At 46.2% G+C, this 27,343-nt stretch overlaps 1 protein-coding gene across 2 annotated transcripts in view; it reads right to left on the bottom strand.

Annotated features, from left to right (window-relative positions):
* The window catches only part of ARHGAP25 (Rho GTPase activating protein 25), an 85,338-nt gene that overhangs the window by 13,987 nt on the left and 44,008 nt on the right, over positions 1-27,343 (bottom strand). Inside the window, exons 3-5 of one of the 2 annotated variants that reach the window (XM_081832084.1) lie at positions 23,182-23,269; positions 18,673-18,789; positions 4,353-4,560 (exon numbers count right to left, since the gene is read on the bottom strand). In XM_081832084.1, the coding sequence (XP_081688210.1) occupies positions 4,353-4,560; positions 18,673-18,789; positions 23,182-23,269 (413 nt within the window). The remainder of the gene's footprint in view (positions 1-4,352; positions 4,561-18,672; positions 18,790-23,181; positions 23,270-27,343) is intronic. The other variant, XM_081832085.1, reaches the window with a different exon arrangement.

Below are 27,343 nucleotides of genomic sequence, written 5' to 3'. Positions count from 1 at the left end.
AGGGACATCCAGTGCAGAGTCATAGGGGACAAGATCTGAAGAGTGGCAAGGAGTTACAGCATGGGGAGGGAGCACAGGTATCAGCCTGGAGGGTGGGAAGCAGAGGCCCTGCAGCAGACAGAGACGGCATGCAGATGACTGCCTGTTCACCTAAGAAGGTGGCTCGTGTTTTTCAGTTCAGCTTCTCCAGCTTACAGCAGGAGTAGGCAAACCATGGCCCAGGAGTCAAATCTGGCCCAATGCCTGCATTTGTACAGCCTCTGAGCTAAGGATGGACTTTATGTTTTTAAATGGTTGGGAACAAAACTCAAAAGTAGCCTATTTCATGCCCCGTGAAATATGAAATTTGAATTTCAGCACCCACACAGTGTTACAGGAATATAGTCTTGCTCATTTGTTCTTGCATTGTCTTTGGCTGATTTTGTGCTATATTTTGTGCTAAGACCAGAGCTGAGTAGCTGCAGCAGAAACCATCTGGGCCTGCAAAGCCTCAAAATTTCACATGTGGCCTTTCATCAAAGTCTGCTGACCCCTGGTTATAGAGCTATGGCATTTATCCTGCAGCACTATAAGAGAAAATAAGTCTGAATCTACCATATGCTTGAAGTTCATTAGTGAAGAAATTATTTACTTCAATTTTATTTACTTCATATAAAAAAAAAAAAGAGTATTCTTAAGCAAATGTCCAGGTAGTTATTTTGAAAAGCTATGATGTGGTAAGAGGTTCAGACCATGTGAGTGTCTCCTCGGTTTCAGGGATGGGGAATATAGAATTGGTAGAAGAGCCTCCTGGAGAAGGGACAGCAGGGGTCAGTTTGGGAAGAGGGAGGAGGAGGGAGGCATTGGAGGCATCAGGACTTGACTGTAAAGCTCTGTCTTGATGTCCTGAGTAAGTTTTTTTGTTTGTTTTTGATAGCCAGTGTGTTCGGAGCTGTCTCCTGCAAAGCCCCCCCCCCCCCCTTTGCAGCCTGTGAGCACTCAGCCTCAAAATGAGAATGCAAACTGGCATAGAGTCCTGACTATGCTGCATTGCTGCCTCAGGAAATTAGGGGTGGGAACCATTCACTTAAGGTGGGCATTCTGGAAAAGTCTTCCCTGCTGGGTCACTGCCTAAAAATATTCCTGGGCAAAGACCTCTTGTCAAAATACATGAGGAGTTCCCAAGAAAATGGCAGAATGACAACCTGCTAACCCACATTCTCCTAAAGTCCCACAGTGGCTCCTCCTCATGCCCCAGCACTGCAACCCTCTCTATGGTCTTAGTCAGAATCCAGAGCCTCTCCTTCACTCCACATCCAATTATGCTCCCCAAGCCCCTCAATTCTATCCGAATGTCACATGAATCACTCTAAGTCCCGCCCTTCACTGCTCTATTTCAGTAGGTAATGGCCTTTTGCCAGGATCCTTCCCCAGCTTCCTATCTGGCCTTCTGCCTCCAGGGTTCCAGTCTCTGATGTACTGTCCCCTGCCTGGCACAGCCCCCAACACACAAAATACATCCAAGCAATGAATGTTGCCAACAACAATTTGAAATAAGAAAGACAGTATCAATGATACATTAAAAAAAACCCAAAAAAACAGAATCTTTTGAAGATAAATGACAACAAAACGCACAAACTATTAGATAGTTCAATCAGGAGAAACGACAGCAAAAATATCCAACGTTAGAAAAAAGAAAGGGTTATAACCACTGATATAGTGTAGATGCTTCAAAGTTATAACCAAAGAACACACTTATCTATATAAATCATCTTGGAACACTTAAAACCAGAGAAAGCTTCCTGATTCATTTTACCAGGGGAAGATAATGCTGCTTGTCCTGGCAAACTCCTCATGCCTGCTTAATGTGTCTGAGCATAAATGTCATTTCTTCTTAGGGGTCTCCCTAAATCCACCAGACTATGTCAAAAGGCTCCTATTCTAGGGCACCTGGGTGGTACCGTCTGTTAAGCATCCCTGTCCTGGTTTTGGCTTAGGTTGTGATCTCAGGGTTGTGGGATCAAGCCCTGGGTTGGGCTCAATGCGGAGTCTGCTTAAGACTCTCTCTTCCTCTGCCCCTCCCCCCCTCTAATAAATAAATAAACCTTTTTAAAAAGAGGCACCTGTTTTAAGTTCTCATAGTACCACCTAGTTTTCCATTTTAGCACTTAACGCAATGGAAATTATAGAATTATTTCTGTAAATTTTTAGTTTAATGTCTGTGCCCCCATCGTAACACGGCCAAATCAGTTGTCACTGTTACAGTCTAAATTTCCAGCATGATTTTTCCTGAGTTTGCTATTCCTTCAACCCAATGAACCACCTTTAAATGATTTTTTTTTTAAGTCAAGAACTAAAGACAAATCAGGAGCCAGGTGACTTCTGAGTTAAACACCTGATCCACCAGAGATTAGCCCAGGCAACACCAATGGTTCTGCCAATTCTTCCCTGGTAGCCCGGACCTTAAGATGTGGCACATCTGTATGTTTCTCACAGAAATATAGGTATCAGAAGTATATTAGTTTTGTGGCAGATCGTATCCAGCCCAGCAGAAACTCAACAAAGAGATTTGAAAATTTATATGTATATGTTTAATGAGAATCAGATATAGCTGCACTAGAATCTACCAAATAAAAGCTCCTTTGTTTCTCTTCATTCCAGTGAGACAATTTGGGAGATCTCAAACCATACCTATGACCAACATAGGTCTAGATGAGTACCCACAAGGATTATGTAGCTCTAGAATCGGCCCTGGGAGGACTCTTAAGAGCCCCAGGTAACCCCTCCTATTTCTAGGTGTGCAAACTCTACTTCTTAGGGCGGGGTAGAGAGGTCATGACAAGCTGTGTAACTTTCCTTCTTCCAGCTCCAAATATTTCACAGGAATCAAAGACTATGACTCTACCACCCAGGCTGACTTTATAGGTACATAAAATCAAGCCCAGGGCAAGTATCTGACAAACCCCTGCAATCACCTCTCTTCCTCCTGGCTGGCTGTTCACATCGCTTTAGCAACAACCCGACTGTATCTTTTAATCAACTCAAAGCTAATTAAAAACATAAGAAGAAAACTGAATGCAAAGGTGGTGAGCTTAATTGAACAGGTGCCTGATAACGAAATGCAATTTATAGTGCTGCTGAGAGGTCCATAAATTTGACGCCCATAACCTGCTATAGTTCCAGTAACAACTCCACCCATTGCTTTCCTGTAAAAATACAGCACCCTTGGTAAGTTAACCTACTGCACGCCAACAGCGGCCAAGACAGACATGTGGTGGTCCAAACTCAGGCAGTGGCTGTGAGAATGGAGAGAACAGATGGTATCAGAGATGCTGCAGAGGGAGAATGGGCATTGCTGGTGACTGGGGTGGATGATGGGGAGAGGAAATTCACGGCACTTAGCTGTTCATGATTTTGCCGGGATCAGCCCTGTTCCTAGGTCCTAAATAACCTCTTGGGGAATTTCAACCTTTGGAAACTGGATAGAGTTGAGGCCTGTCTCACCAAATCTTGATTTACGGGCTGCTGATTTAGAAAGAACAATGGCTCTCTCTTGCCAGCAGGACAAGCACACACAGGCAACCAGGGCGAATATTGCACAGTAGGTGGAGAACGTCCAATATCGGGGTGGAGGCTACACTAGGTGACTGTGGCAAAACAGAAAACCTCGGCTGGGTAGCTGGAGGGGGTGGGGTGGGTCGGCGATGGTGAGAAATGTCACTACAGCTGGTCTGCCCCAACCAAACCTGGGCAACCTCCACAGGGGAGGCATCGGGAGGACAGCTGGTCTGCCCCAACCAAACCTGGGCAACCTCCACAGGGGAGGCATCGGGGGGACAGCTGGTCTGCCCCAACCAAACCTGGGCAACCTCCACAGGGGAGGCATCGGGGGGATGCCAGACTGCTGAGACATCAATATGTATGTACTCTCTCCAAAAAGGCTCAGAAGTTCAGAGGTGGATGCTACTGTGGTCTCCCAAACTAACAAGAAGTCCTGGTTCTGGCCATTTCTGGAAAGCTGAGGAAGAACATCGGAGCCCTTGGGCATAGATATGGTACGTTCACTACCACACTGAGTCTGTTCGTACAGCCAGCTCAGCTCCTCCACAGTCCTCATGGGCCCGGCAGTGTGGGCCTCGAGCTAGGTCCCATCTTCCTCCCCTCCCGCCACAGCACTAACCCTAACCCTGCATCAGCAAGACCCTGCTTCAAGTTCACATCATTCCTCACGTAAGTGACCAGCAAAACAAAAGGCTCTCTTTATGGCAAACCAGGGCCTTGGAAACATCTGTGCAAGTCCTATAGCTCAGCTGGTAGAGAGAGGTTCTCCCACCCAAGTGAGGCAGGGGGAGGGCATGGTGAGGACAGGGTACCTGTCAAAGGAGGGCCTCTCCCCAGCATCAAAAGCATCTCTGAGCTGCTTCACCAGGTTGTCCTGCCCAGGCAGTCGGAAGATGCCCTCTTCATTCAGGCCGTGCTGGAGGATGAACTCTGCACACTTCTCCACCAGGATGGGCACGAGGTGGGGGCCAAATTTCTGTTCATAGGCCACAGTCTCATCCAAACGCTGGCCAAACACGGCTGGGAAGAGAAAAACAGGACCTGCTCATCACTCTGACTTCCACTGGATGAACTGATAGGTCAAAGTGCTTTGCCTCTATCTAGATTTGTTTGTGTTGCCTGTAACCCCAAAAGTTTTAGTGCAATGATACTAGACAAAAGGGCGGAGACAAGTCACCCATAATATCTCCTGGGGCTATACCTTTGGGGCGGTCTCTGTCAGTCTTTTTCTCTTGACCCACATTTTTACATATTTAAAATAACAACTCATTTTTACAGAGTACCTGTTGTGGGCTAGAAATTGTGCTAAGCGCTTTGCACACCTGTTCTCATTTCATCTCAGTGGCAACCCCACGAGGTAGTAGAATTGTTATACTCACCTTACTACTAAATACACTGAGCCTTAGAGGCACTAGTGAACTTGCCAAGGTCAGGTGCCAGGCCATGGTAGTCAGAATTCAAGCCCAGGCAGTAAACCCGAGAACGTGCTCTTAACCACAGCAGTGAGCAGGCTGTTTTGAATTCTGCTTGTGTCCTATAGCATCAAAATATAACAGTCTACCACATGGATATCTCATACTGTATTAAACCATTGTGGCGTTTTTAATAATTTAGATTGTTTACTATGTTTTACTACTTTTCTTTTTAAGATTTATTTATTTATTAGAGAGCGAGAGCGTGAGCAGGAAGAGGAGCAGAGGGAGAGGGAGAATCCTCAAGCAGATTCCCTGCTGAGGAAGGAGCCCAGCAACCCTCAGCAGGATCCTGCTGAGGTCAGGATCCAGGACCCTGGATCATGACCTGAGCCTAAATCCAGAGTCCGTCGCCCAACTAACCAAGCCACCCAGGCGCCCCATATGTTTTACTGTTTTTAAAATTGCCACAGTGAACATGATTATCCACCTAGCAGAGTTCCTGGAATGTATTCGGTGCAATGTATAATTTCTAATTAATTGCTTAATTAATTAATTAACATTTGGATGGGTAAACATAGGCTTTTCACTCTTTTGAACTATTTCCTTAGGGCAAATTCCCATATGTCGAATTACTAGGTCAAGTGGTTTGAACATTTTTATGACTCAGTGGTATGCAAATTGTTGTCCAAAAATATTTTTCCAAATTACATTGCCTCCAGCAAAGCATGTGTGGACCAGCTCTAACCCAACCCTGTCAGTACTTGGCTCTATAATTTCCCCACCCCAGTGGTATAACAAGGTTAGTTTTTAAATCAGGACAATCATTGGCTACCCATTCTCCCACCAGGACCCCAGGCCCTTTGGTTCCTGGAGGCTCAGAGACAGGTCATGGCTTCAGCTCTGTCCTGCCTGATTTTCCCTCTGTCATAATTAGGACCCTGCTATACCGACCGTTTCAATTGCCAGGACACTGCTTCCCAAAGTCCTTTGGTTTTCCCCATGGTTCTCTCTCTGGTGGGTCCCCTGTTTCCAGTCTCTAACTAATGTAGATTCCCCCTATAAAGAGCTGTACTGAGCTCTTGAATCTACCACATCCTCTGCACTCCCACCCACTGCCCTAAGCCAGGCTAGACTACTCTCTCACCTCTCCCACAGCTGTGGTCTGTTCTCTTCTGACATGTTCAAAGCTCTTCTGCTGCTTACCTCTCTAAACCGCCTCCAATTTACCTAAGCACACTCTCCCGCCCCCCAACCCTGTTCTTAATAGTCATCCACTTCTTCCCCAATTGCCACATTAGCATTTTCCAAATTACCCCTCAAAGTCCTAGGGGCTTCCTCTGCAGCCCCTCCCTCATCACATCAGGTGCTGGGAGTGAGGGCAGTGAATCTAGGAGGAGCTGAGCATGGGGTGAGGGCGGGGTCCCTGTACTCCCTACTCCCAACCAAATCCACTGGGCTGGTGTCTATTTGACTTTAATCCATTTCAGTGAGACTGTTCGATTGAATATTTCTGCAGCTAAAGTTTGAAAGTTGGGGCTGGCATTGCTTGGGTTGGCATTCGGTCTGACCCCCACCTACCTCTCTAGTCTGACTTCAGGTCACGTCCCCAAAGGCGCCTCACCCTGATGTTCCCGAAACCCACAGCTCTCTCCAGTCTTCATACCCTTGGATGGTCTTCTCATTGCCCAGTCTGTTCATCTCTCCTTCCTTGTCTGCTGGAATTCTATTTGTCTTCCTTGGCTGACTCAAATATCATCACGTCTGCCAAGCCTTCCTTGACCCCAGCCTGAGAGATTCTGTCCCTACTTTGTGTACCTATATTCCTTCTCAAATATCCCAATCCCTTTTGACGCTGTACAGTGATAATGTGTACATACCCATACCCTCTGCATGACTAGGTTCCCCAATGCTGGAAATATGGGGATGCTCTCTTTTCATCCCCAGTATTCAGCATAGGGCCTGACACAGGTAGATAGTAGGTTTTGCTGAATTACTTATTATTTCATCTTTAAGCAAGTGCTTTCCATGATTAATGATAACTGTGGCATTTCTTTAAATACTAGTAGAGATCTCCTCGGTGAGGAATTCAGCTCCACACTAACATTTATTGAGTGCCAGCAGCAGGCCATGTGGAATGAGTAATACAGACAAGAGAACATAGGACATGGTTCCTGCTTTCAATAAACTTATACTCGAGTTACGGAAATGAAATGACAATGTGCAATATGAGAAACAATTAGAGGATGCCAACAGCCATATAGAATTTGGTTCCTATATGTCTGTGAAAGGAGGTGAATAGATATGGAAGGAAATGACTGAAATAATCTGACTTAAAACATAGACCACGTGGCATTTGTAAAAATCCCTTGAGGGGCACCGCAAGGGGGGAGGCAGATGTGTTTCAGAGCAGCTGAAACTCAGGCTCAGGGCTCCCCCCAGACCCTGACAGAGAACCATATCCCAAACACAACGTGGGGATATACGTGGAAATGTCAGAGCTGTCAAATGGGAGCTCCATTCCTGAGGTCCAGAGGCAGATGTTCCGTTTTGCAGGTGACCTGGAATCCAGCTCCTTCTTACAACCCTCTGGGTAGCAAGTCCCATATAATTTTTCTCCCCATCCCAGCCTCTCAGCCTCATCCTGTGCTCATCCTCTATCCCTCCCAGCCCCACAGTCAGTCATTGCGATGCCGCTCTCACCAGTAAACCCACTTCCCAACCCTCCTCTCTCCTCCATCATCTCGGCTCTGCTGACTCCCAGTACCCTCTCCACGCCTTCACCTGTCACCCAGAGATCCCAGGGAACACAGCATTCCATATCATGGGAGTTTATATTCCCAATCTCTGTAAAACCTTGGTTCCAAATCTTCCCCACTCGCCTTGCACTCACACTCCTTCCCTTCCCTGACTCAGCAGATGACCTTGGCTCCTCTTTCCCTTCTCTTCCTAAAGTGGAGGACATCATGATGACTCCCTCATCCCCAGTCCCTGCCTTTCTGGTCCCTCCTCCTCTGTCTGTCTGTCTGTCGGTCTGCTCTCAGAGGAAGAAAAGGACCCTGTGCTTTCCTCTAAGATGTTTTTTCAGCCTGTGGGTTCCATCCTTTCCCACCTCTCCAGGACTTCACTCCATCTCTTTTGTATCTTAAATTTTTCTTTTTTCAATCAAAAGAGCCCAAGTGAGTCTAAGTCAGCCAATTTATGAAACAATAACTTCCTGCCCCAGCTCCCAAACCACCACTACTTGCCTTCCTTCTCTTCATCAGTATACTCATAAAAGAACATGTCTACTTCCATCCTCACAGGCTCTACTTCTTCACTTATCAACCTCTCAACCCATCCCAGTCTGGTCTCTTCAGCCTGCATCTTTCCATCCAATCCACTCAATAAAATTTCCAGTGCCCTCCTAATGGCCAGACATGGCCTATGTTCATCCCACACCCTGCTGGTCTTCCCTGGAGACTCCTGATACTGTTGATTCTCCTTCCTCGTCAAGACTTTCTCCCTACGTGATGACAAAACCATCTGCTCTCATTCTAGTCTCATCTCCCTGCTGGCTCCTCTGCAGTCTTTTACTGTGCTCCTTCCTCCAACTGCTCCTTTAGTATGTCACTTCTGCGCATTCAAACTCAGCTGTCTCCTCCCTCTAGACATTCTCTTTGGCAAAGGTCCTATGATTCCGTAGATTTGGACATCACCTACAAACTGGTAACTTGTAAATCCACATGTCTGGTCCAGATCCATCTATCATCTATCTATCTATCTATCTATCTATCTATCTATCTATCTATCTATCTATCATCTCTCTATCCTTTCCCATCCAATGTCTAATGGCATTTCTCCCAGTGTCTTCTCCAATCTCATTCTTGTCCCATCGCCAACACTCCCAAATCACTGCTTATCCTGTAGCCTTCTTCCCAGACAATAGCATTCAGTCACTCAAGCAGTCAAGTATCAGGCATTTTCCTAGGCCCGAAGAATACAAAACCATCAACACAAGGTACCTGAACTCAACAAACCTCATTAGCTAAAGTGTGAGTGTTAGGATTATCTGCAACACCCTCTCTTTCCCTCCAAACCGATCAGCACTTTCTAAATTAAACCATCTCTCTTCTCTGTCCTTGCTGCTACTGTCAAAATTATTGTGATGGTTTCTTTTGCAACTCTGTTTCTTGTAAACTCCTTCCACTGGAATTCACAAAATCAGTCAGCAAATACAAACTGAGCATCTGCTGTAGGCCAGCCTCTTTGGTAGCTGGAGATTTTGATAAAGAGAATGAAAAAAGGTCTTTGCTTTTGAAAACTCTGGAGCTAATACCCTTCCTCCCTCTCCCCACCTGGGAACCTGTTTTTCCAGCAGCAGAAGTTACAGTTGTCTTCTCCTCAGAGGGAACTGGTGTCTCCTTCCTCTGTCCTCACAGAGCTCCCTGTAGATAGCTCTATCCTACCACTTCTCATGTAGCTTAGTTTTAAACGTGACTCTCTTCTACCCGACTGTGGGCTCCTCAAAGGCAGACGGCCCGTCTGGTTCACCATCTATTTTTATTTCCTGGCACAGAGTCTGGCACATGATGGACCAGTCCTCGAAGAGCCGTCACCGGCGGTCTCCCATTCCTCTCGTCCTCCGCCCCTTCTCTCCTGAAAGTACTCTGATCAGCACTTCTCCAAACTTGCTCTTGTCAAAGAGATCAATGGCCTTTACATTTTTAAAACTGAGGAGTCAAATTCTCAGTCTTCCTCTTAACTGCTCTATCAGCACCATGTGACAGAGCAAATCACTCCTTCTTGAGACACTTTTCACATGGCTTTTGGCACTCCCACTTGGTTCTTGATTTATCTCATGGGCCACACTTCCTCAGCCTCCTCGGATGATTCCTCTTTTTCTCCTTGTCCTCTAAATGTTGGAGTGTCCTGGGCCTTCCTTCCCTTATCCTCGTGTGTTTCTTAGCACTCCCACTGCTTTCGTATTACCCATACGACAAAGACACTGAACTGCCCACTTCCTGCCTAGAAATCAGTCAGAGCTCTTCCCTCCAACAAGAAATGGCCACTGCAGGCTGTAGAGACTGCAAGACCAACAGGAGAGAAAGAGCATCCTGGTTTTCTTCAGTTTGTTTCAATCAGGCTTTGTCACTCTCCATCTCCGATCACATAGGAGGAGTTTGGAGTAGAAATTCTTCCTGGAACTCCAAAGACCCAATCCCGAGTTGCACCTCTGACTTCTCAGTCCTGATCACCACCCTTTGATCCTGGGTGGACATGAAAGAGCCTAGACCCCAAAGAAATTAGGGAATGAGGAAGACAGTAGACCGTGGGGTGGGAGGCACTTGAAGACCATTCTCCACCCCAGGCTCCCCTGCCTCCCAGGCTGCACCCACTCCTTCAAGGAACACTTGCCCCTGCTCTTCCTGCCCTTACCAGCCAATCATCCACTCAGAACTGCTCCTCACTTTGGACCAGTCACTATTAATAGAGGCATTGCCATCTTAATGGGTACAAATCTTAATTGATTAATTATAATATATAATGTAATAATTCTAATTATTAATGCATTTAATTAATTAAGTTAATTTTATGAAGAAGTGCCCTAGAAGGTTTCATGTGTGCTCTCACTGAGTCCTCATAAGAACCTTACAAAAATAGATATTATTGTTCCATTTTACAGATGGATAAACTGAGACTTAGATTAGGAGTTTATCCACTGTCATATTTACCCCATGATTCTAAATTCAATACTTTAATCTCTCTGTTTAAAGCCAGTGGAATACAACTGTCTAGGTGAAATTTCAGACATCGCTAAGTCTCAAGGGGAAGAAAGGGGTAGGTGGCTGCCTAAGTCTCTGTCTGTGGGCCATCCTCCGCCCTTTACTTCTAAGCTTCCTCCTCAGATTTGCTAGGCAGCCCCAGGACACAGTTGCTCTGGGGAAGTGAAAGTGGAAGGATTATCTGTCACCTCCTTTCTAACCTCATCCCCCCCTTCCTCACCACACAGACACTCCTGGGTTCAAGACAAGAGCCCCTCCCGACCCTGCCTCTGGTCCAGCCCCGGTCCCCAGGAGGACCCGCCCTGCCCCCGTCCCCTCTTTCCCACTGGCCCTGGGACCCAGCACTGGTACCTGCTTCCCAGGGGCTCAGGTCCAGGAACGTCCCCATCTCCACAGGAGAGGGAAGGGGAGCTGGGCAGAGTGCCTTTTAGTGGAAGAACTGAATCACAAAATAGGGAAGAAATACCTTTCTTTCGGAGCTTGGGGGTTTTCCTCCTGAAATTCCAGCAAGAGAGCAGTGTCAGGGCAGAAAAGCCACAGCCCAGGTCCCACCGCGGCATCCTAAGAATATGAGGCATGGTAGGGGCCAAGGAACCACAGCCTCTGCTGGGCCAGCCTCAGGCCTTCCCTCCTCTCCAGCCTGGAAGAACCATCCTCTCTCGCTTTCTCGCTTCCAGATCAACACATGCTTGTAAGTACTGCTCAGGTTCTGTCTGACTCCAGCACAGAAATCACAGGATCTGTCGGCACCTGCCCCTGGCCCTCCCTTCCTCCTTCCCACACTACTTCCCCTCCCCACTCACCTTTACACACATGAGTCTTGGCTTTTAAAGAGTGAACATAAAGCTGTCAGGGACCGCAATAAAAAGAAGTGCCTCCTTTTACTTAGCAGCTAATTGTCAACTGCCATTCAAGGGATTGAATGGAGGTGGGTTAAAAAAAAAATAAAATCCCACACACAAGCCCTTACCAGCATTGCTCCATATATCAAAGTGTCTGGCAGGAACACAGGATTTCACTTAGTGTTGATGAAGCCAGCCCACCCTTCTCTGGAAATGCTTTCAGAGTTGCATGTAGCTCAGTCAAGCCTTCAGAGAGAAGGCTCTTGGAGGTGCGTTGTGGGGTAAACTAAGACGACTTCCCCCTCCCGTTGAGAAGATTTTAACAAATAGTGCAGCCACCCTGCCAGACATGCCCAGGAGACTTGAAATGGACTCTCAGCACGAGGGGACAGGCAGGAGCCGGGAAGGATTGCCAGGAGGAGTAATGGGATGCTGCCCGCCAAATGGTCACTCCATTCACTCATAGGCTGGGAATCAAGGACTCGATCGACAGACACCACGTTCTCCTTCCGTGTCAAATGCACTCCCACGTCATGGCAGTGTTACCTCTGAAACGTTGTGAACACCTGCTAACTTTTTGCCATCTTCGACACCACCACCCTCATCCAAGCCACCTTAGGATGAAGACCAACATCTTTAGCAAGGCTATGTTCATTCTTTTCACCTTCCTCTCACTCCAGAGCCTGTTCTCCTTTCTGTCAGAGGACCTTCGTATATGCTCTTCCCCTGGCTGAAATACTGTTCCTCTTCTCCCTTCTCTGCCTCGTTAGCCTCTACTGACCCTTCAGATTTAAGCTGAATCATCACTAGTTCAGGGAAGCTTTTCCTAAATTTTTTGACAAAGTTTTTTTCCCCCTGTGCAGTATGTAGGCTTCCTTCATGGTACTTTTCCCAGTTGTAATGTTATGGTTTGGGGGTTGATTTGTTTCTGTGTCTTCTATTAGACTGTGAGCTCCTGGAAGAGGGGACTTAGTCTTTTTCACATTGGTGTACCCCCAGGGCTAGCACAGTGCTTGGCATATGCTCAAGAAATATTTGTTGACTAAAAGAGTAAGTATCTGTCTTGGGGCGCCTGTGTGGCTCAGTCGGTTGAGCGTTCGACTCTTAAGTGTCGGCTCAGGCCATGATCTCAGGGTTGTGGGATCGAGCCCCGTGTCAGGTGTCAGACTCCACGCTCAGTGAAGAGTGTGCTGGAGATTCTTTCTCTCTCCCTCTGCCCCTCCCCCTGCTCGTGCTCTCTCTCTCTCTCTCAAATAAAATAAATAAATCTTAAAAAAAAAAAGTGTCTTGTGTTGGGATCTGGGGAGCGGGGGATTACTGAAATAAGTAAAAATTATCCTTCTTGGGGAATCAGTAAAAGAAAAAAAGAGAAAAAACCCATCCTTCCTAATGTCCAGTTTAGCCAGAGAAAAAGAATCAGCACACATGGAATAACAATGAGTCACAGAGATAACACACTCCCACAGGCTAAACTCTGCTGTAGATTGTGAAATCATGTTCTGAAGGATGCGGACAACTTAAGAAAGAAGAGGAAGAAAAGGAACCCAAGGCATGTAACAACCCACTGTTTATATACTCTACGCCTAGTGTTGGCAAACACACAAAGATGCCTAAAACATGGGACCTGGCCCGGGTCTTACAACCAGGTTGGTCAGAGCAGAACAATGCACAATTTAGTCCAGTGCTTACGTACCCAGCAGTGGACTGAGAAAAAAAAAAGAGGGGCCAGCCTCCGGAGCAAGAGGGCAAAGCAGGTTCCGACCAATCAGCATTTTGCAATGTGGCCTGCCTGCTCCCCGGGGGTGGGGCAGACACCTGGTTTCAGGATGGGGATCAAGGGGACCCAGAGCCCTCCAACTCAGGGAGGGGGTGGTTTAGAGAAAGAGGGACAAGTCACTCAAAGTCCAGATGTGTTCACCTCCCTTCCTTTTCTTCTACTTACATCAGGAACGCTTGGAATTGCATCCAGAATTTTTGGGAAAAAATTAATCTAACTTTTCCCAACCAGGTCCTTAGGAAAGAATAGTGCAGAAAAAAGAGATAAACTGGCTGGCTAGGAACGAAAAGACTAGAACACCACGGTGCTGCTTTCCAAGGTGTGGCATTGTGATTTACTATAAGAAATATATTTTTGGTCTTTCACCCATTTTCTGGCACCGAGCTCCTGAAACTCTTGGAATTTGCTGCGATGAGAGAGATAAAGGCATCTTTTGTTAGGTTAATGAGGTGAGTTTTGAAAGACACCTAGGATAGGGGCTGATTAACGGTGGAACCAACCCAGTGATCACAGGGTTAGAACTTTCAGTCCCACCCACTGACCTCTGGGCAGGGGTGGGGGGTGGGGAGCTGGAGATTGAGTTCAGTCACGAATGGCCAATGATTTAATCAATCATGCAGATGCAATACAGCCTCCATAAAATCCAAAAGGATATGGGGTTTGGAGAATTTCTAGGTTGATGGATACCTGAAGATTTGGGGGAGACTGGTAGTCTCGGAGAGGGCCTCCGCCACACTTTGCCCATGCCTTTCTTCCATCTGGCTGTTCCTGAGTTATATCCTTTTATAATACACTGGTGATCTAATAAGCTAACTGGTTTCCTCAGTTCTGTGAGCCCCTCTAGCAAATTAATTGAACCCAGGGAGGCGGTCATTGGGACCTCCAAGTCAGAAGCACAGGTGACAATCTGGCCTTGAAATTGGCACCTGAAATGCATGGAAGGGGAGATGTGTTGCAGGACCGAGCCCTTTGCCTGTGCAATCTGAACTATCTCTAGGTAGATAGCGTCTGAATTGAGTTAAATTGTTGGACATCTAGCTGGTGTCCAAGAATTTCTGGGACGTGTGGAGAAACATTGGAAATGGTCCCAGAAAGGGACAAGGTGAGAGGAATGTTTAGAGCAGCTAGGAGGCAGGAGGAGCCAAGGGGAAAAAGCGGGGTGTATCATGGGAACTATGTGGGCCTTCTTTCTTGTCAAGGCAGAAAGGGAGCCAGAAAAGAAACTGGGGCAAGAAGGGCCTTAGCTCTGCAAAACTGTCAACGAGGGTGACTTGTAAAACATGGTTTGGACTCAGTACCTAGGTAGTACAAAGGGCCTACAGGTACCTGCAGTTGAATGCTGTTGAACACAAAATTGCTCTGTCTGAACATTTTTCTGGGGAGCGTTTCCACAGCTTTTATCAGATTCTCTAAGGGGTCTACAAACCATAAAGAGTTTCACCAAAGCTAACCATTAACACACTTGGAGCAAGATCATTCTAGAGGCAGCAACCCATTTTCCAAGTAATTTCCCAGGTAAGCTGATGGTCATTGAGCAAAGAGGAGAGCCTACGGGAGTAGAACCCAGGACCACCATGGGAAGAAAAGGCCATTCCTTCACATCTACTGTGTCAGGCACTGTTTAGATCCTGGGATATAGCACTGAACAAAACGGAGAAAGAAATTCATGCCAAGTAGATTAAAGGTTTCCTTCTAGCCAGGCGAGACCAACTACGAACAAATGAGTGAAAAATTTAGCAGGTCTAAGAGGGTAGTACATAGGAGAAAAATGAAGCAGGACAGAGGGACAAGGAGGGCCGGCGGTAGGGCAAGGAAGGGATTCAATGTCAAATGGGATGATGGGGATGGGGGAAGTCTCCCTGAGGTGATACTTGAGCAAAGACCTGCAAAAAAGCAGAGTACCAAGCCACACAGGTACCCGGAGACAGAGGATTCCAGAAAGAGAAAATAGCAATGTGCCTGAGGCAGGAACGTGCCTTGTGTGTTTGGGGAGAAGCAAGGGAGTTGGTTTCGGAACCACTACTGTGATTCAGACAAGACCGTAGGGTGCCCCAGCCAGGATGGTGGGAGTGGAAATGATAAGAAGAGAGCGGATTCTGGGTGGGAAAAGCCATAGAAAGTTTCAGGAAGGGCTGGAAAGAGGCAGCAGCAACATCTGCCAGTGACTTTCCAATGTCTGAGGGGCATGCCCTGCAGATCTAGTGGACCTGGCTCAGAGGCACTTTCCGAGTGGGGCCATGCTGTGACAAGAGCTGCCTAAGAGGCGGGAGCCCCGGCCCCACTCCTCGGCAGCTGGGCCCCTCGGACTAATCATCTACTTCCTCAGGACAGAAGCTTCCTGACTTACAAACAGGAAGAACAAATGTCTGGCTTGCCTCGTGGCCTCAGACTGGACTCTCTGTTGTCTTAAAATGCTTTCTCATCCCGAGATCCAGCATTCAGATTCCACAAGAGGCTTTAGAAACATCTGAAGTGCCACATCAGAGACAAATTCCGTTCTTTGAATAAATAAATATGCTGCACTCTTATTTCTCGTCCCTCGGACTTTCCCCCGCCTGCAGGATTTATGCTTGACTGGCTTCTCAGGTGGTGAGGTGGGGGAAAGAAGAAATCCCCGCGTGGCGCAGGACCCAGTAGAGCAGCTCACCGCCGCAAGGCTGAGCCAGCACCATATAAGGCACAGAGGCTACTCACAGTGCAGGGACCTCATTTGACTCAGAATAAGTGCGTACGCAGGCAATGTAGGCCAAGTCTACTACCCTAGTCAACGCAGGCTGCCTAGAGCGCTGGACTGAGGAAAGCAGGAAACCTCGGCAAGGGCTCACGATCTCACAATCCGGGGCAACAAGGAGGCTGAGAGCTAAGCTTATCCAGGCTGAATGGCATAGAAGAGAGCTTTAATCAATAAAAACCTCATCTTGGACTGACTAGCACAGCAAAAAAGAGACTGTTTAGGACCTGGGAAATGGTTAACGAAACCACGCTCCTCTTTTTGTAATAGGACGCAGCTGCTCAGGATACCTGTGGCAGGCACTCCTGAGTCTGGGTGTCCCATCAGTAACTTCTTTTCTCCCAGCCCCCGCTAGGCAGGTCCCGGGCTACAGGACTGCCTCTTTGCCCCAGCTCCTGAGTCTGCACGTGGTCTCCTGCCCCCAGCTGAGCCAGGTAGATGGTCTTTCTCAGGAGTTTGGAATGGGGTGGTGGAGGCTGAGCTCAGCCTCTGCTGTGCTTGAGAGAGAAATACAGGAAAGCTGGGGCTGGCACGGCTGTATGGGGCCACGAGTGAGTACTGGAGCGCTGCTCACCACGCAAACACAGGCAGGCATACAGAGAGAAGCAGAATGCGAAGCTGTGTGGCCCCAGAGAAACCGACAGGAAAAGCGCTGGGCCAATGGTCCAGTTCTTGGCCCCAGTGTCTTGAGTCCTCTTGGCAGTTCTCCCTTGATCTCTCTGAGTAGCTACTGTACCAACTCAGTAAATCCCTCTTTGTTGCTTAACATCATTGCACGCGATTTCTATTTTTGGTAACCAAATAACCCCTGAAATGAATCAATATAACAACATGGGAAAAACCCTTTAGCTATAAAATAAAAGATATTAAATTGTATATATTCCATGCTTGTCATTCTGAAAAAAAAAAAAAAGAAATGTATATATGAATACCACCTGGAAGGAAAACATAAAAATTCCTCTGGTGGTTGTAGGGGTGATTATTTTCCTATATTTTTCAAATTTCCACAAAATTGTTATGGCACTCATAATGTTTAAAGAACCCATTGGGCAATCCAATAAATATTTAATATTTGAGCTGTAAGAGCCCCCCCCCCCACATGACTTCCAAAATAATAGGCAGCACAGTTGATAAATAATTATATACAGTCATCCTGGAGTTGACACAAAGTTCGTTCCTAAAAAGTTGAAGCAGGGCGCCTGGGTGGCTCAGTCGGTTAAGCGACTGCCTTCGGCTCAGGTCATGATCCTAGAGTCCCGGGATCGAGTCCCGCATCGAGTCCCGCATCGGGCTCCCTGCTCGGCGGGGAGTCTGCTTCTCCCTCTGACCCTCCCAACCCTCCTCCCTCTCATGTGCTCTCTCTCTCAGTCTCTCTCTCTCAAATAAATAAATAAAATCTTTAAAAAAAAAAAAAAGTTGAAGCAAAGTGGTCACTTGAGATCCCCCATATCAGCAGTTCTTCATATTTTTATGAAAGGAAAAAACATATACTGGATTCACCTGTTTGTTAATTGCAGATGTTTTTGTTTTGTTTTGTTTTTAATTTTTTATTTAAATTCAATTTAGTTAACATATAGTGTAGTATTAGTTTCAGGGGTGGAATTTAGTGATTCATCACTTACATATAACACCCAGTGCTCATTCCATCAAGTCCCTCCTTAATGCCCATCACCCAGTTACCCCATCGCCCCACCAAACTCTTGTCCAGCAACTCTCAGTTTGTTTCCTAGAGTTAAGAGTCTCTTATGGTTTGTCTCCCTTTCTGTTTTCACCTTATTTTATTTTTCCCTCCATTCCCCTATGTTCATCTGTTTGTTTCTTAAATTCCACATATGAGTGAAATACGGTATTTCTCTTTCTCTGACTTTTTTCTCTTAGCATACCCTCTAGTTCCATCCATGTCATTGCAAAGGGCAAGATTTCATTCTTTTTGGTGGCTGAGTAATATATATATTATATGTGTATATATATACCCATATATACTACATCTTTATCCATTCATCTGTCAATGGACATCTGGGCTCTTTCCATATTTTGGCTCTTGTGGACACTGTGTTAATTATAGATATTTTTTCACAGCAGTTTCTCCTCTAGTGGGGCCCCAACACCAGGGTTCCCAGAAAACTCAAACACTTGAGTCATGGAACCCAGAAAAGTGGTCACCCTGAATTCACCGAGAACCTGTGAGCAGGACCCAGTTCCTGAACCTCTCCCCAGTCTAACCACCCCAGTTCTGGCCAGCCGCTTCACTTTCCTGTGCTGATCAGCCTCCCCCAGCTTTTGGCATAGGTCTTGCCATCACCCTCTCCGGCCCATGACCCCATAACCGGGCAGACTCGTGGTGCTGCGGAATGTTGCTTCAGGACATCACACACATTTGCTGCTGAGCTGCAAAGGGCTGCGGTCTGCCCAGCAAATCTAGAGTCGGCTCTTTGAGGTCATGCAGGGAGGGAAGCTAGATCCTTGGCAATGAGCATGGCCTCAGAGTTGTCCTCTCGTGGTGTCCCTTGAACACTGTTCAAGGAGGGATTGTGTCTGGAGCTCCTAACTCCCCATCTTTGAGATGTCACAGACACCTGCCCAGGAAAACCTGCAGAGTCCTTACCTCCAGAGGGCGTGCCAGCGACTCTCCTAAGGAATTTAACCCACTCCTCCATCTCCGCCTGAGAGCTGGCCATGAGGACATAGGAGTCCTGTCCTGTGCGACTCTGGTCCCATGAGGCTGGAGGAAGAAGTAATACTAATGAAGGTCTTCGAGCGGTAAGCGGCCGAGACAAAGGGAAGCAAGGGAAACTGAACCTCAGCTGCTTCCTTGATTCAATTAAACGACCAAACAACACAAAAGCATTATCTACTTAACCTCAAGGGAACCAAATACCTATGCACTCGAAACTCTAATTCTATAGATAAACCACTGAACACCCGTGGTTTGCAATTGGGATGCCTTGGGCTGAGATCTGCTCCCGTCGGGGAGAGAAGCCGTTTCCTACCAGAAAAGAAGAGAAGTTCAAGGGGCAGTGTCGGTATTAGAGGAGAGAGGCTCAGCCCGTACAATTTTGAAGACTTTAGTCCATCACACCATCACAGATATTTTCCTAAGCTACTCATGAGCTCAGCTGTTGGGGTGAGGAGGAGAACAGCAACTCAGGAGAGAGAGACAATGAGCACATGTGTGCCTTTCTCACAAAATCAGTGTTTCCTATTCAGGATTTCTACTCTCCTACCTGCACAAGACATCGTAAATGGTAGGTTCTCAATACATAGTTGATGGACAAATGAAGTTTATTAGGACTTTCTTTACATTTGCACTTTAAACCCATGATTATGGACAGACATATGTAATGTTTCCTGGGTTTTGTGTTACAGACAAAAGGGTAAAGAAGTGACAAGGGGGTGGAACAGGGAGAGGATGTCAAGAGAAAGAATGAAAGAAAGTGACAAAAAGAAAAATGACAGAGAAGGAAAAGAGAGGGAGAAGGAAATCATCAAACATAGGTCTTAGGAAGGACAAGAACATAATAGCAATCCCTTTCAATTACAAGAGGCTATTAAATTTCAAAGTGTCTGTGTAAACACCAACACATTCTTCTCACAATGTCAGGGCATTTCTCTCAAAAAGAGTTTGTTTTAGTACCCCACTTGTGCCCAAACCTGTACTTTTTTTTTTTTTTTAAAGATTTTATTTATTTATTCATGAGAGACAGAGAGAGAGAGAGAGGCAGAGGGAGAAGCAGGCTCCCAAGGAGCAGGGAGCCCGATGCGGGGCTCGATCCCAGGACCCTGGGATCATGACCTGAGCTGAAGGCAGACGCTTAACCATCTGAGCCACCCAGGCGCCCCAAAACCTGTACTTTCTTGCAGGGCAACGAAAGACCTTCAAATTCCATTTGGTTCTCATCTCTTGAACCTATATTAATAGGAGCACCACATTCTTTTATGCTTTGGGACAACCCGATTCTGAATCCATCTTATCATTGAGTCATCAGCTCTTCTGACCAGAAGGGTCAGTGCATGGAGGCCCTGACCATTCCTGAGAGCTAGGTGCTTCCAGAAGTGAAATGGGAAGTAAAAAGTGGTCGTGGTCAGGGTAGAACTAAAGAACCATAATATCCCTTTGAAATAGAATGGGCTCTAGTATCATTTCCATTCTACAGCTAATGGAATTCAAGTCCAGAAATGCAAAGAGGCCTGCCCATTGGCACCCAGGAAGTGACTACCAAACTCTAGGCATGGCCCCTGATCTTTCTCCCAATAATTGCCACTAGCTCCTATTGCGTCCAATTTGACCTTAGCCAAAATTTATCTGGCACCTTTCTCCACCAGGCCTATTCTCCAGTCTGTTGTGTTGTCAAAAACATGCCTTTTCAGTTTACCCTGACTTCTGGAAGATCTTTTAGTTTTGCCATTAGTTTTGTCTCTCGACTCCAGCAAGGAACGCCCAGCTCTCAGGATGCTCCTGACTGGCCAGGACTTCGATGGACTGACACTTCTGGTCAAAAAAGCCGATGACCCGATCACAAGAAAGATTCTAAATCAGGTTATCCCAAAGGGTAAAGAAGGTGAAGCTCCATGATATTAAATAGGTTCAAGAGATCAAAGGCAAAGGGAATTTGAAAATCTTTTGCTGCCCTATAAAACAATTAATGTTGGGCACATTGGAGTGCCTGCTCTATTTAAAATGGTAAGTGAGGGGCGCCTGGGTGGCTGTCAGTTAAGTGTCTGCCTTCGGCTCAGGTCACGATCCCAGAGTCCTGGGATAAAGTCCTGTGTTGGGCTCCCTGCTCAGCAGGGAGTCTGCTTCTCCCTCTCCACCCACTCCCCCCACCCCTGCTCGTGCTCTCTCTCACTATCTCTGTCTCTCTTTCTCTCTCAAATAAATAGAAACTTTTTTTGAAGTAAAAAAATAAAGAATAAAATGGTAAGTAACCACCACTATCCCAACCTCAATGAGAATTTTGCTTTCTTTGCTTTAATTTTTTCCATTGTGCTTATTCTGTCGTAAGCAGTCAGTTGTCAGTCTCCTCCATTAGACTGTGAGCTACACACAGGCTTGCTCTTTTCTGGATTCCCAGTTCCTATGATAGTGCCTGGCTCATAGCAGGTACCCAATAAATCTGTTGTAACATCTCACCAGACAGCATGAGAATGAAATGAAACAAGTGGAATAACTTTCTGTATCCGTGATGACGTCCTTTGGGTGGAAGGAGAACAGATAATTATTCTGCTAGAGGTAAGTAGGGAAAGGGAAACTTGTCCTAAATTTTTGCCTGCCCCAAATAAAGAAAAACATAGCATAACTACAATGAAAGGCTTCTCTCTGGCTTTTGTGCAACTGATACTGGTGATCACAGAGAGAGGGCCCTGATTAGGAAGGCCATTTCCTCGGCCAGCATTGGTCCCTGAGAATAATCTTGCATAAGAGCATGGCAAAAAGAAGAACGAAAAATCTCTACATCATAATACAAAGGCTTGCCTCGCTTTAAGTTGGGTGAAGACTTGTGAATGATGGCTCCTTTAGGCAACCTTTAGGAAAATGGTTCCCTACCTTATTATTACTTTAGAATTGTTGTTTGTTCTTATGAGACGTGTGTGTGTGTGCATGCGCGCACATGCACGTGCACACCCAGGAGCCTGCAGCAAGTGTACGTGATAATGAGATACTGTAGCATAGCAATCTTCAAGGGTACTGGGCTTGGCGTGCAAAGCCCACATTGAATCTGCAGCCAGGTCTCTCAGTAGGGTTACCCTTGATAGAAAATTCAGGCTTTGGGAAACATGTTACCATAGACGGTTGTATCCCATGAACTGTGCTGGGAAAGGGGTCCTCGGACTAGAAGAATCTTGTGGGAAAGAGGTGGGGTTTTCTCAGAGATGAGAGACTAAAAAATAAACTCTTCCTTTGAGGAGGAAGAGAGTTGGACAGAACTCAGATAAAAGAGCAAAGGAGTGCCCACTGGGAAGGAGGCCGCCCGGAGGAGCTGAACTTTAAAAACGGTCTTTCTTTGTTTTCTATAGCAGTAGCCAGTTTTAGGATTGATTTCTACATTGTAATTTCCTCCAGTTATCCCCAAAGATCAAACATCTACATGACACTGACTATATATCAGTCACTAGACCAAATGTGCCAAGTCGATTCCTTTCTATCATCCTCACTATCCTCATCATTGTCTGCATTTCACAGATAAAGAAACAGGCAGGAAGAAATGAAATAACCTGATCACAGTTACACGAATAGAAAGCGGCAGGGCCAGGATTCGGAGGAGGGCAGGCCAGCTCCAGACCAGGCACTCTAACCTCACGGCTACGTTGCCTTCTTCATCATGTCTTATGCGCACACTGCCTTGAGCGAGTGGTAAGGAGGGGGTTAAGGGAAGGGGCGCTCGCTCAGGGGACTGGCGGCCTCCCCTGCTATGTCACCCCCTGACCAGTAGGTCTGGAGTTCCTGGCGGGGCTGGGGCTGGCAAAGGAGCACGAGATAGGGAGAAGCAGCCTCAGTGTGCTAGGCTCACACAAACCCGAATTCCCCTTGAGACGGAGTAAGATCAACTCCTCCTGCCCCACATGCACTTGAGGAAGGGAACTCTTGCCTGGGCAGAAGCACCCTCCAGCGTGCTGCTAACATGTGCAGTAGAGGACCTTCAGTACCCGACATGTGCTAAGTGCTCAGTAATTTGCGGCTGTCATTTCTTATTATGTCGTGTTGAACCATATGAGACTATTGACTGTGGACCATTTTTGACCTACCAAAATGGCAATTTCACATTGCCCAGTTTACACTGTAACTGTTCATTTTAATATCTCACTCAACTTGGAAACCGAGCTCCTTTTAGTGAGCAGGGATGATGTACTTTTCAGAGCAGTGTGTCAGCGCCTGGTGGAATACGTGTCTCCAAGCACACACTCACGAGATGCTTACGGGGTTGAACCACACACGCACCCGCTTAGTTGGCCTGCCAGCTAACGAACTAGTATAAGTTCGTTAACTACATACAGAACTACAGTGCATTTTTACTCGGTTGGTTGGTTAGCTGGCTGACAGACTCAGCCTTGACTTCTAGGATCCTGAAGTAAGACGGGAATATAATGTACCTCTGTCCCCACTTCTGTTGCCTACCTGGAATGACTTCAAAGACAAACTTCCCCGCCTCTTCTGGGTTCATGGAGATCTCCTTGATCGTACTTCCTGGTAGATACATGCAACCCTGAAAGATCAAAAGTTGGCCCTTTAAGATAAGCAGCAATTTGGTCCCCTAAAATTAAGTTGAAGGACAGACAGGATAACGATGGGATCAGAGAAGATAATAGATAGGTGGAGAGGAAAATGGAAAGCTAGCACCCCAGTTTTGAATGGGGCACTTCTGCTATTCAAGCCTCTGACAAATTGACAGCTATCTGAGAGCAAGCTAGGTGCCTAGAGAGAAAAGAACAAGGTCCTGACAGAAGAGTGAGGGGAGGGGATGCCATCAGCAACACTTGCCTCTTCCCACTTTTCCAAGGACCTGACTTCCTGGCCAAACCAGACATCGGACCTTTGTAAGCAGGGCAGAGACTGGTATGCCTTGCAGAGATAGTATGGTGGGCATTCTACCTGCCCGGCTGCCGGAGATGGCACAGGGGACGGAACCACAGGTAGCCAGTCAAGAAGATAGAGTACTTAGGAGCAGCAAGAGCTGCTGAGCAGCACATTCCAAGCATCTGCCCCTTTGCTAAGCACCTTGACTATGTTACCCAATTAGTCCTTCTGGCAACCCTCCCAGCCAGGTGTCATTATGCACATTTACAAGTGAAGAACCAGAAAGGTTCTATAATCTGCCCAGTGTCACAGAGCTAGTAAGGGACAGAATGGTAATTCATCTCAGTAGCGAGTTCAAGCTGAGGTGGTGGGGACCCACCAGCTTCATGTCCCCCCGAAGTGGGGAGGAGGATCCTGGATCCATGGCAGGAAGTGAGGTTGCAGAAGGATAGGTGACCTCTTATATGTGAATATGTTATCAGAAGAACAAGTCACTTCCGCTATGTGTGTGCTCAGTGCTTTAGCACTTACATGCACCATCACATGCAATATCCCATTGGATCCCCACAACAGCTCTGTACCATAAGCCTGGCGACATGTGCCTCTTCTCCTTTGCAGACGAGGTAATCAATACTGTGGAAATCTAAGCGACTGCACCAAGGGACACAGCTTATTTGTCCTAGAGTTGGCTTGTCAGAATTTATATCTCACTGGCCGTGACAGGCAGCATGTCTGATTCTAGCTGAGCAAATATATGTGTCTTTAGAACAGAGTGTCAATGAAGAGGATCGGCATCAGAAAATCCATTAACATCAAAAACAGAGAGGCAGCCTTGAAAAGTCCCTGAACAAACAAAACCAGTTTAGTCATACAAAGCTCAATTTCGCTTACTTTGCAAGACAAACTTGACCTGGATCATTTCTTGCTCATGCCTCTGGAAATCATAAGCAAAACTTGAACTGTAATCACTGACCAGTTTCCTATCGTTTAAGGAAACGCGCGCAAGGGGCGGGGAGAGGCAGAGGGAGAAGGAGAGAGAGAATCTCAAGCAGCTCTGCACTAAGTGAGGCTCGATCTCATGACCCTGAGATCATGACCTGAACTGAAATCAAGAGTTGGACACTTAACTGACTGAGCCACCCAGGCACCCCTAAGGAAATTCTCATATTATAACCAATCACTATAAAGAATAAACAGTCACTGCTTTCTCAACTTAAAATGCTGCTTTATAACAATATATCCGTGAGCCTCATTCCACATTTTTGGTTTAAGTGCTTCCAGTTTGCAAACTTTTTGGTGTACACAAAATAAATTTTTACTTATTATTACTTCGGTGATTCATTGGTTTTACTTCTGTTATTTCTGAACTTTTGAGAGTATAGGACAAGAGTCTTAATGAACTCTCAGATCAGCTGAGGAGCCTCAAAGAATAAATGTTTCTTGAGAGTCTAGAAATAAAAATGTCTAAGACTGAATGAGAAAAAGAGTAGAAGAAAAAGAAGAAAAGGAGGAGGAAAAGAGGAAGAGGGGAGAGACAGCGAGGGGGAAGAGGAAAAAGGAAAAAGTATCTGTCTATAAAAGGGAATTCTGCATCTTTCTACATTTCTCTAATTTTATTACTTGAAAATAACCTCAAACCTACAAGGTCCTCATCATCTTTAAATAATATCAATGGCCTCGGGAAAAAAAATGACCCTGAGATTGTGCAGCTGGGCTTCTTTGCATGAGTTATGGCACTAGAATAAAAAGCCACATTATTTTTAGACAAGAAGGAGCACTGCCTGGCAGAAGAAAAGGAAAGTATAATTTCAGAAGTATCTGCCTCTCCTAAATACCTCTATTATTTGATACGTCCAAATTACTTTCATCCAAAAATAGTAAAAATAAAGTACAAAATATGTAAGTACTATTTATCGAGCAGTAACTAGGTGCCAGGCTCTGTGCTAAATGCCCTGAATATATTATCATATTAAATCTTCATAAGAACTCTCTGAAGGGGGCGCCTAGGTGGCTCAGTTGTTAAGCGTCTGCCTTCGGCTCAGGTCATGGTCCCAAGGTCCTGGGATCGAGCCCCGCACTGGGCTCCCTGCTCCGCGGGAAGCCTGCTTCTCCCTCTCCCACTCACCCTGCGTGTGTTCCCTCTCTCGCTGTCTCTCTCTCTCTGTCAAATAAATAAATAAATAAAAAGAACTCTCTGAAGGACAGACTGTTATTTTCCCCACTGGAGACACGAGGAAGTAAGGGTCAGAGAGGTTAATTAGATGATCCAAGATCACAGCGCTAGTTAATAGGAGTGCTGTGATTCAAACTCCAGTCAGTGGGATTTCAGAATGACAAGTAAGACTTTACTTACAAGTCCCACTTACTCTGGGGGAAGAAGTAACCATCAGAGTTAAACTTATTCACACCAAGACATAAATGACAAACTGCAAGCCCTTCCTCATCTTGAGCACAAGAACCCTGGACATCATAAATGAAGAGAGGAGAGTGGGAAGCCATCAGAGAGACAGTAGTGGGGGTGGGGACACTGATGGAGGGGGAGGAATGGCCCCGGACAGGGAAGGGCTCAAGTGGCCACTTTCCCCCACATTGCAAGTCGACTGGAGTGGACGCTGTACAAAGATGGAAGGAGGAGGCCACACGTCCTACAGCAATGAAGCAGGCCAGATAGCCGGGGCAGTGGGGTGCTGGAGCCCACGTACAGCGGCTGGCAAGAATGCACTGCCACAGCTTCAGGAACAATGTGAGCAGTTGTTAAACACAGCCGTTATCGATAGTTAAATTATATAAGCTTATAATGAAATATTTTATATTAAAAATAACGGTAATAATACTCAGAGTTCAGCGATTCCTAGTTATTTACTCTATTTTACTATGATTTCTGTTCATGTGGTTATTTACATCTGTTCTATCTGTGTGGTTAAAATACTATAAAACACTGTGCTTTACACATCTCTTCTCAACTCTGTGTTCAGTGATGTCATGTTAGCAGCCTGAATCAGCCAGGCTGGTGGGGTATTTACACCACGGAAATTGGCTAATACTGCATCACGATCAGCTCGGCCACCAGACAGCCATTTGTGAAACACTTCCCAGCCACCTGCGGTAACGTCCCTGAAAAGGAGAGGAGACAAGGGAACAAAGAAGCTAGGACTGTCCAGAACCATCACTGTAGCAGGGACTTGAGGGCAGTTTGCTGAGGTTCCGGTTTAAACAATTTCCCTGACAAAGAACCTTTTGGAATGAGTTCTGTCAAGCTAAGTCAAAGATTTACAGAGCATTATGCTATTAAAGCTGGACAGACCATGCTGAGACCTCAGGGGAAAAAATGCACAGACTGCCTTCTGTCGAGCCCCGAGCTTCCTGGGAAGCAGGCACAGGAGGTCCATCAGAGAGGGGCCGATCATTTATTTAATCATTCTCCTTTGTCGGACATCAAGTTCAAAGTTTCTCATTATGAACAGCACTGCACGTATCTTATTTCTCTTGGATCACTTCCTAAAACTAAAATGACTCGCTGTAAGCCTATGATATTTTTTTGGCTCTTAGAAATTCGGCCAAATGGCTTTCTAGAAAGTTTGCACCAGTTCATATGCATATCATCAGTGTACATGAGGGCCTTTTTCACCCGATTGCTCCAAGATTACTGGGGTTTCTGTCTGAGATTTTTTTTAAGGGATAGAATTGTGCATGTTCTTTTTAAATTTGTAACTAATTTATGTCTTACAGAAAAATTAGAAAATGAACAAAAAAGAGGAAAATC

This window comes from Leptonychotes weddellii, chromosome 10, assembly GCF_054177405.1.
Source record: "Leptonychotes weddellii isolate Sample4059 chromosome 10, ASM5417740v2, whole genome shotgun sequence".
Taxonomy (NCBI): Eukaryota; Metazoa; Chordata; class Mammalia; order Carnivora; family Phocidae; genus Leptonychotes; species Leptonychotes weddellii.
The sequence above is the reverse complement of the archived record's forward strand: the minus strand, read 5'-3'. Positions and strand labels throughout refer to the sequence as shown.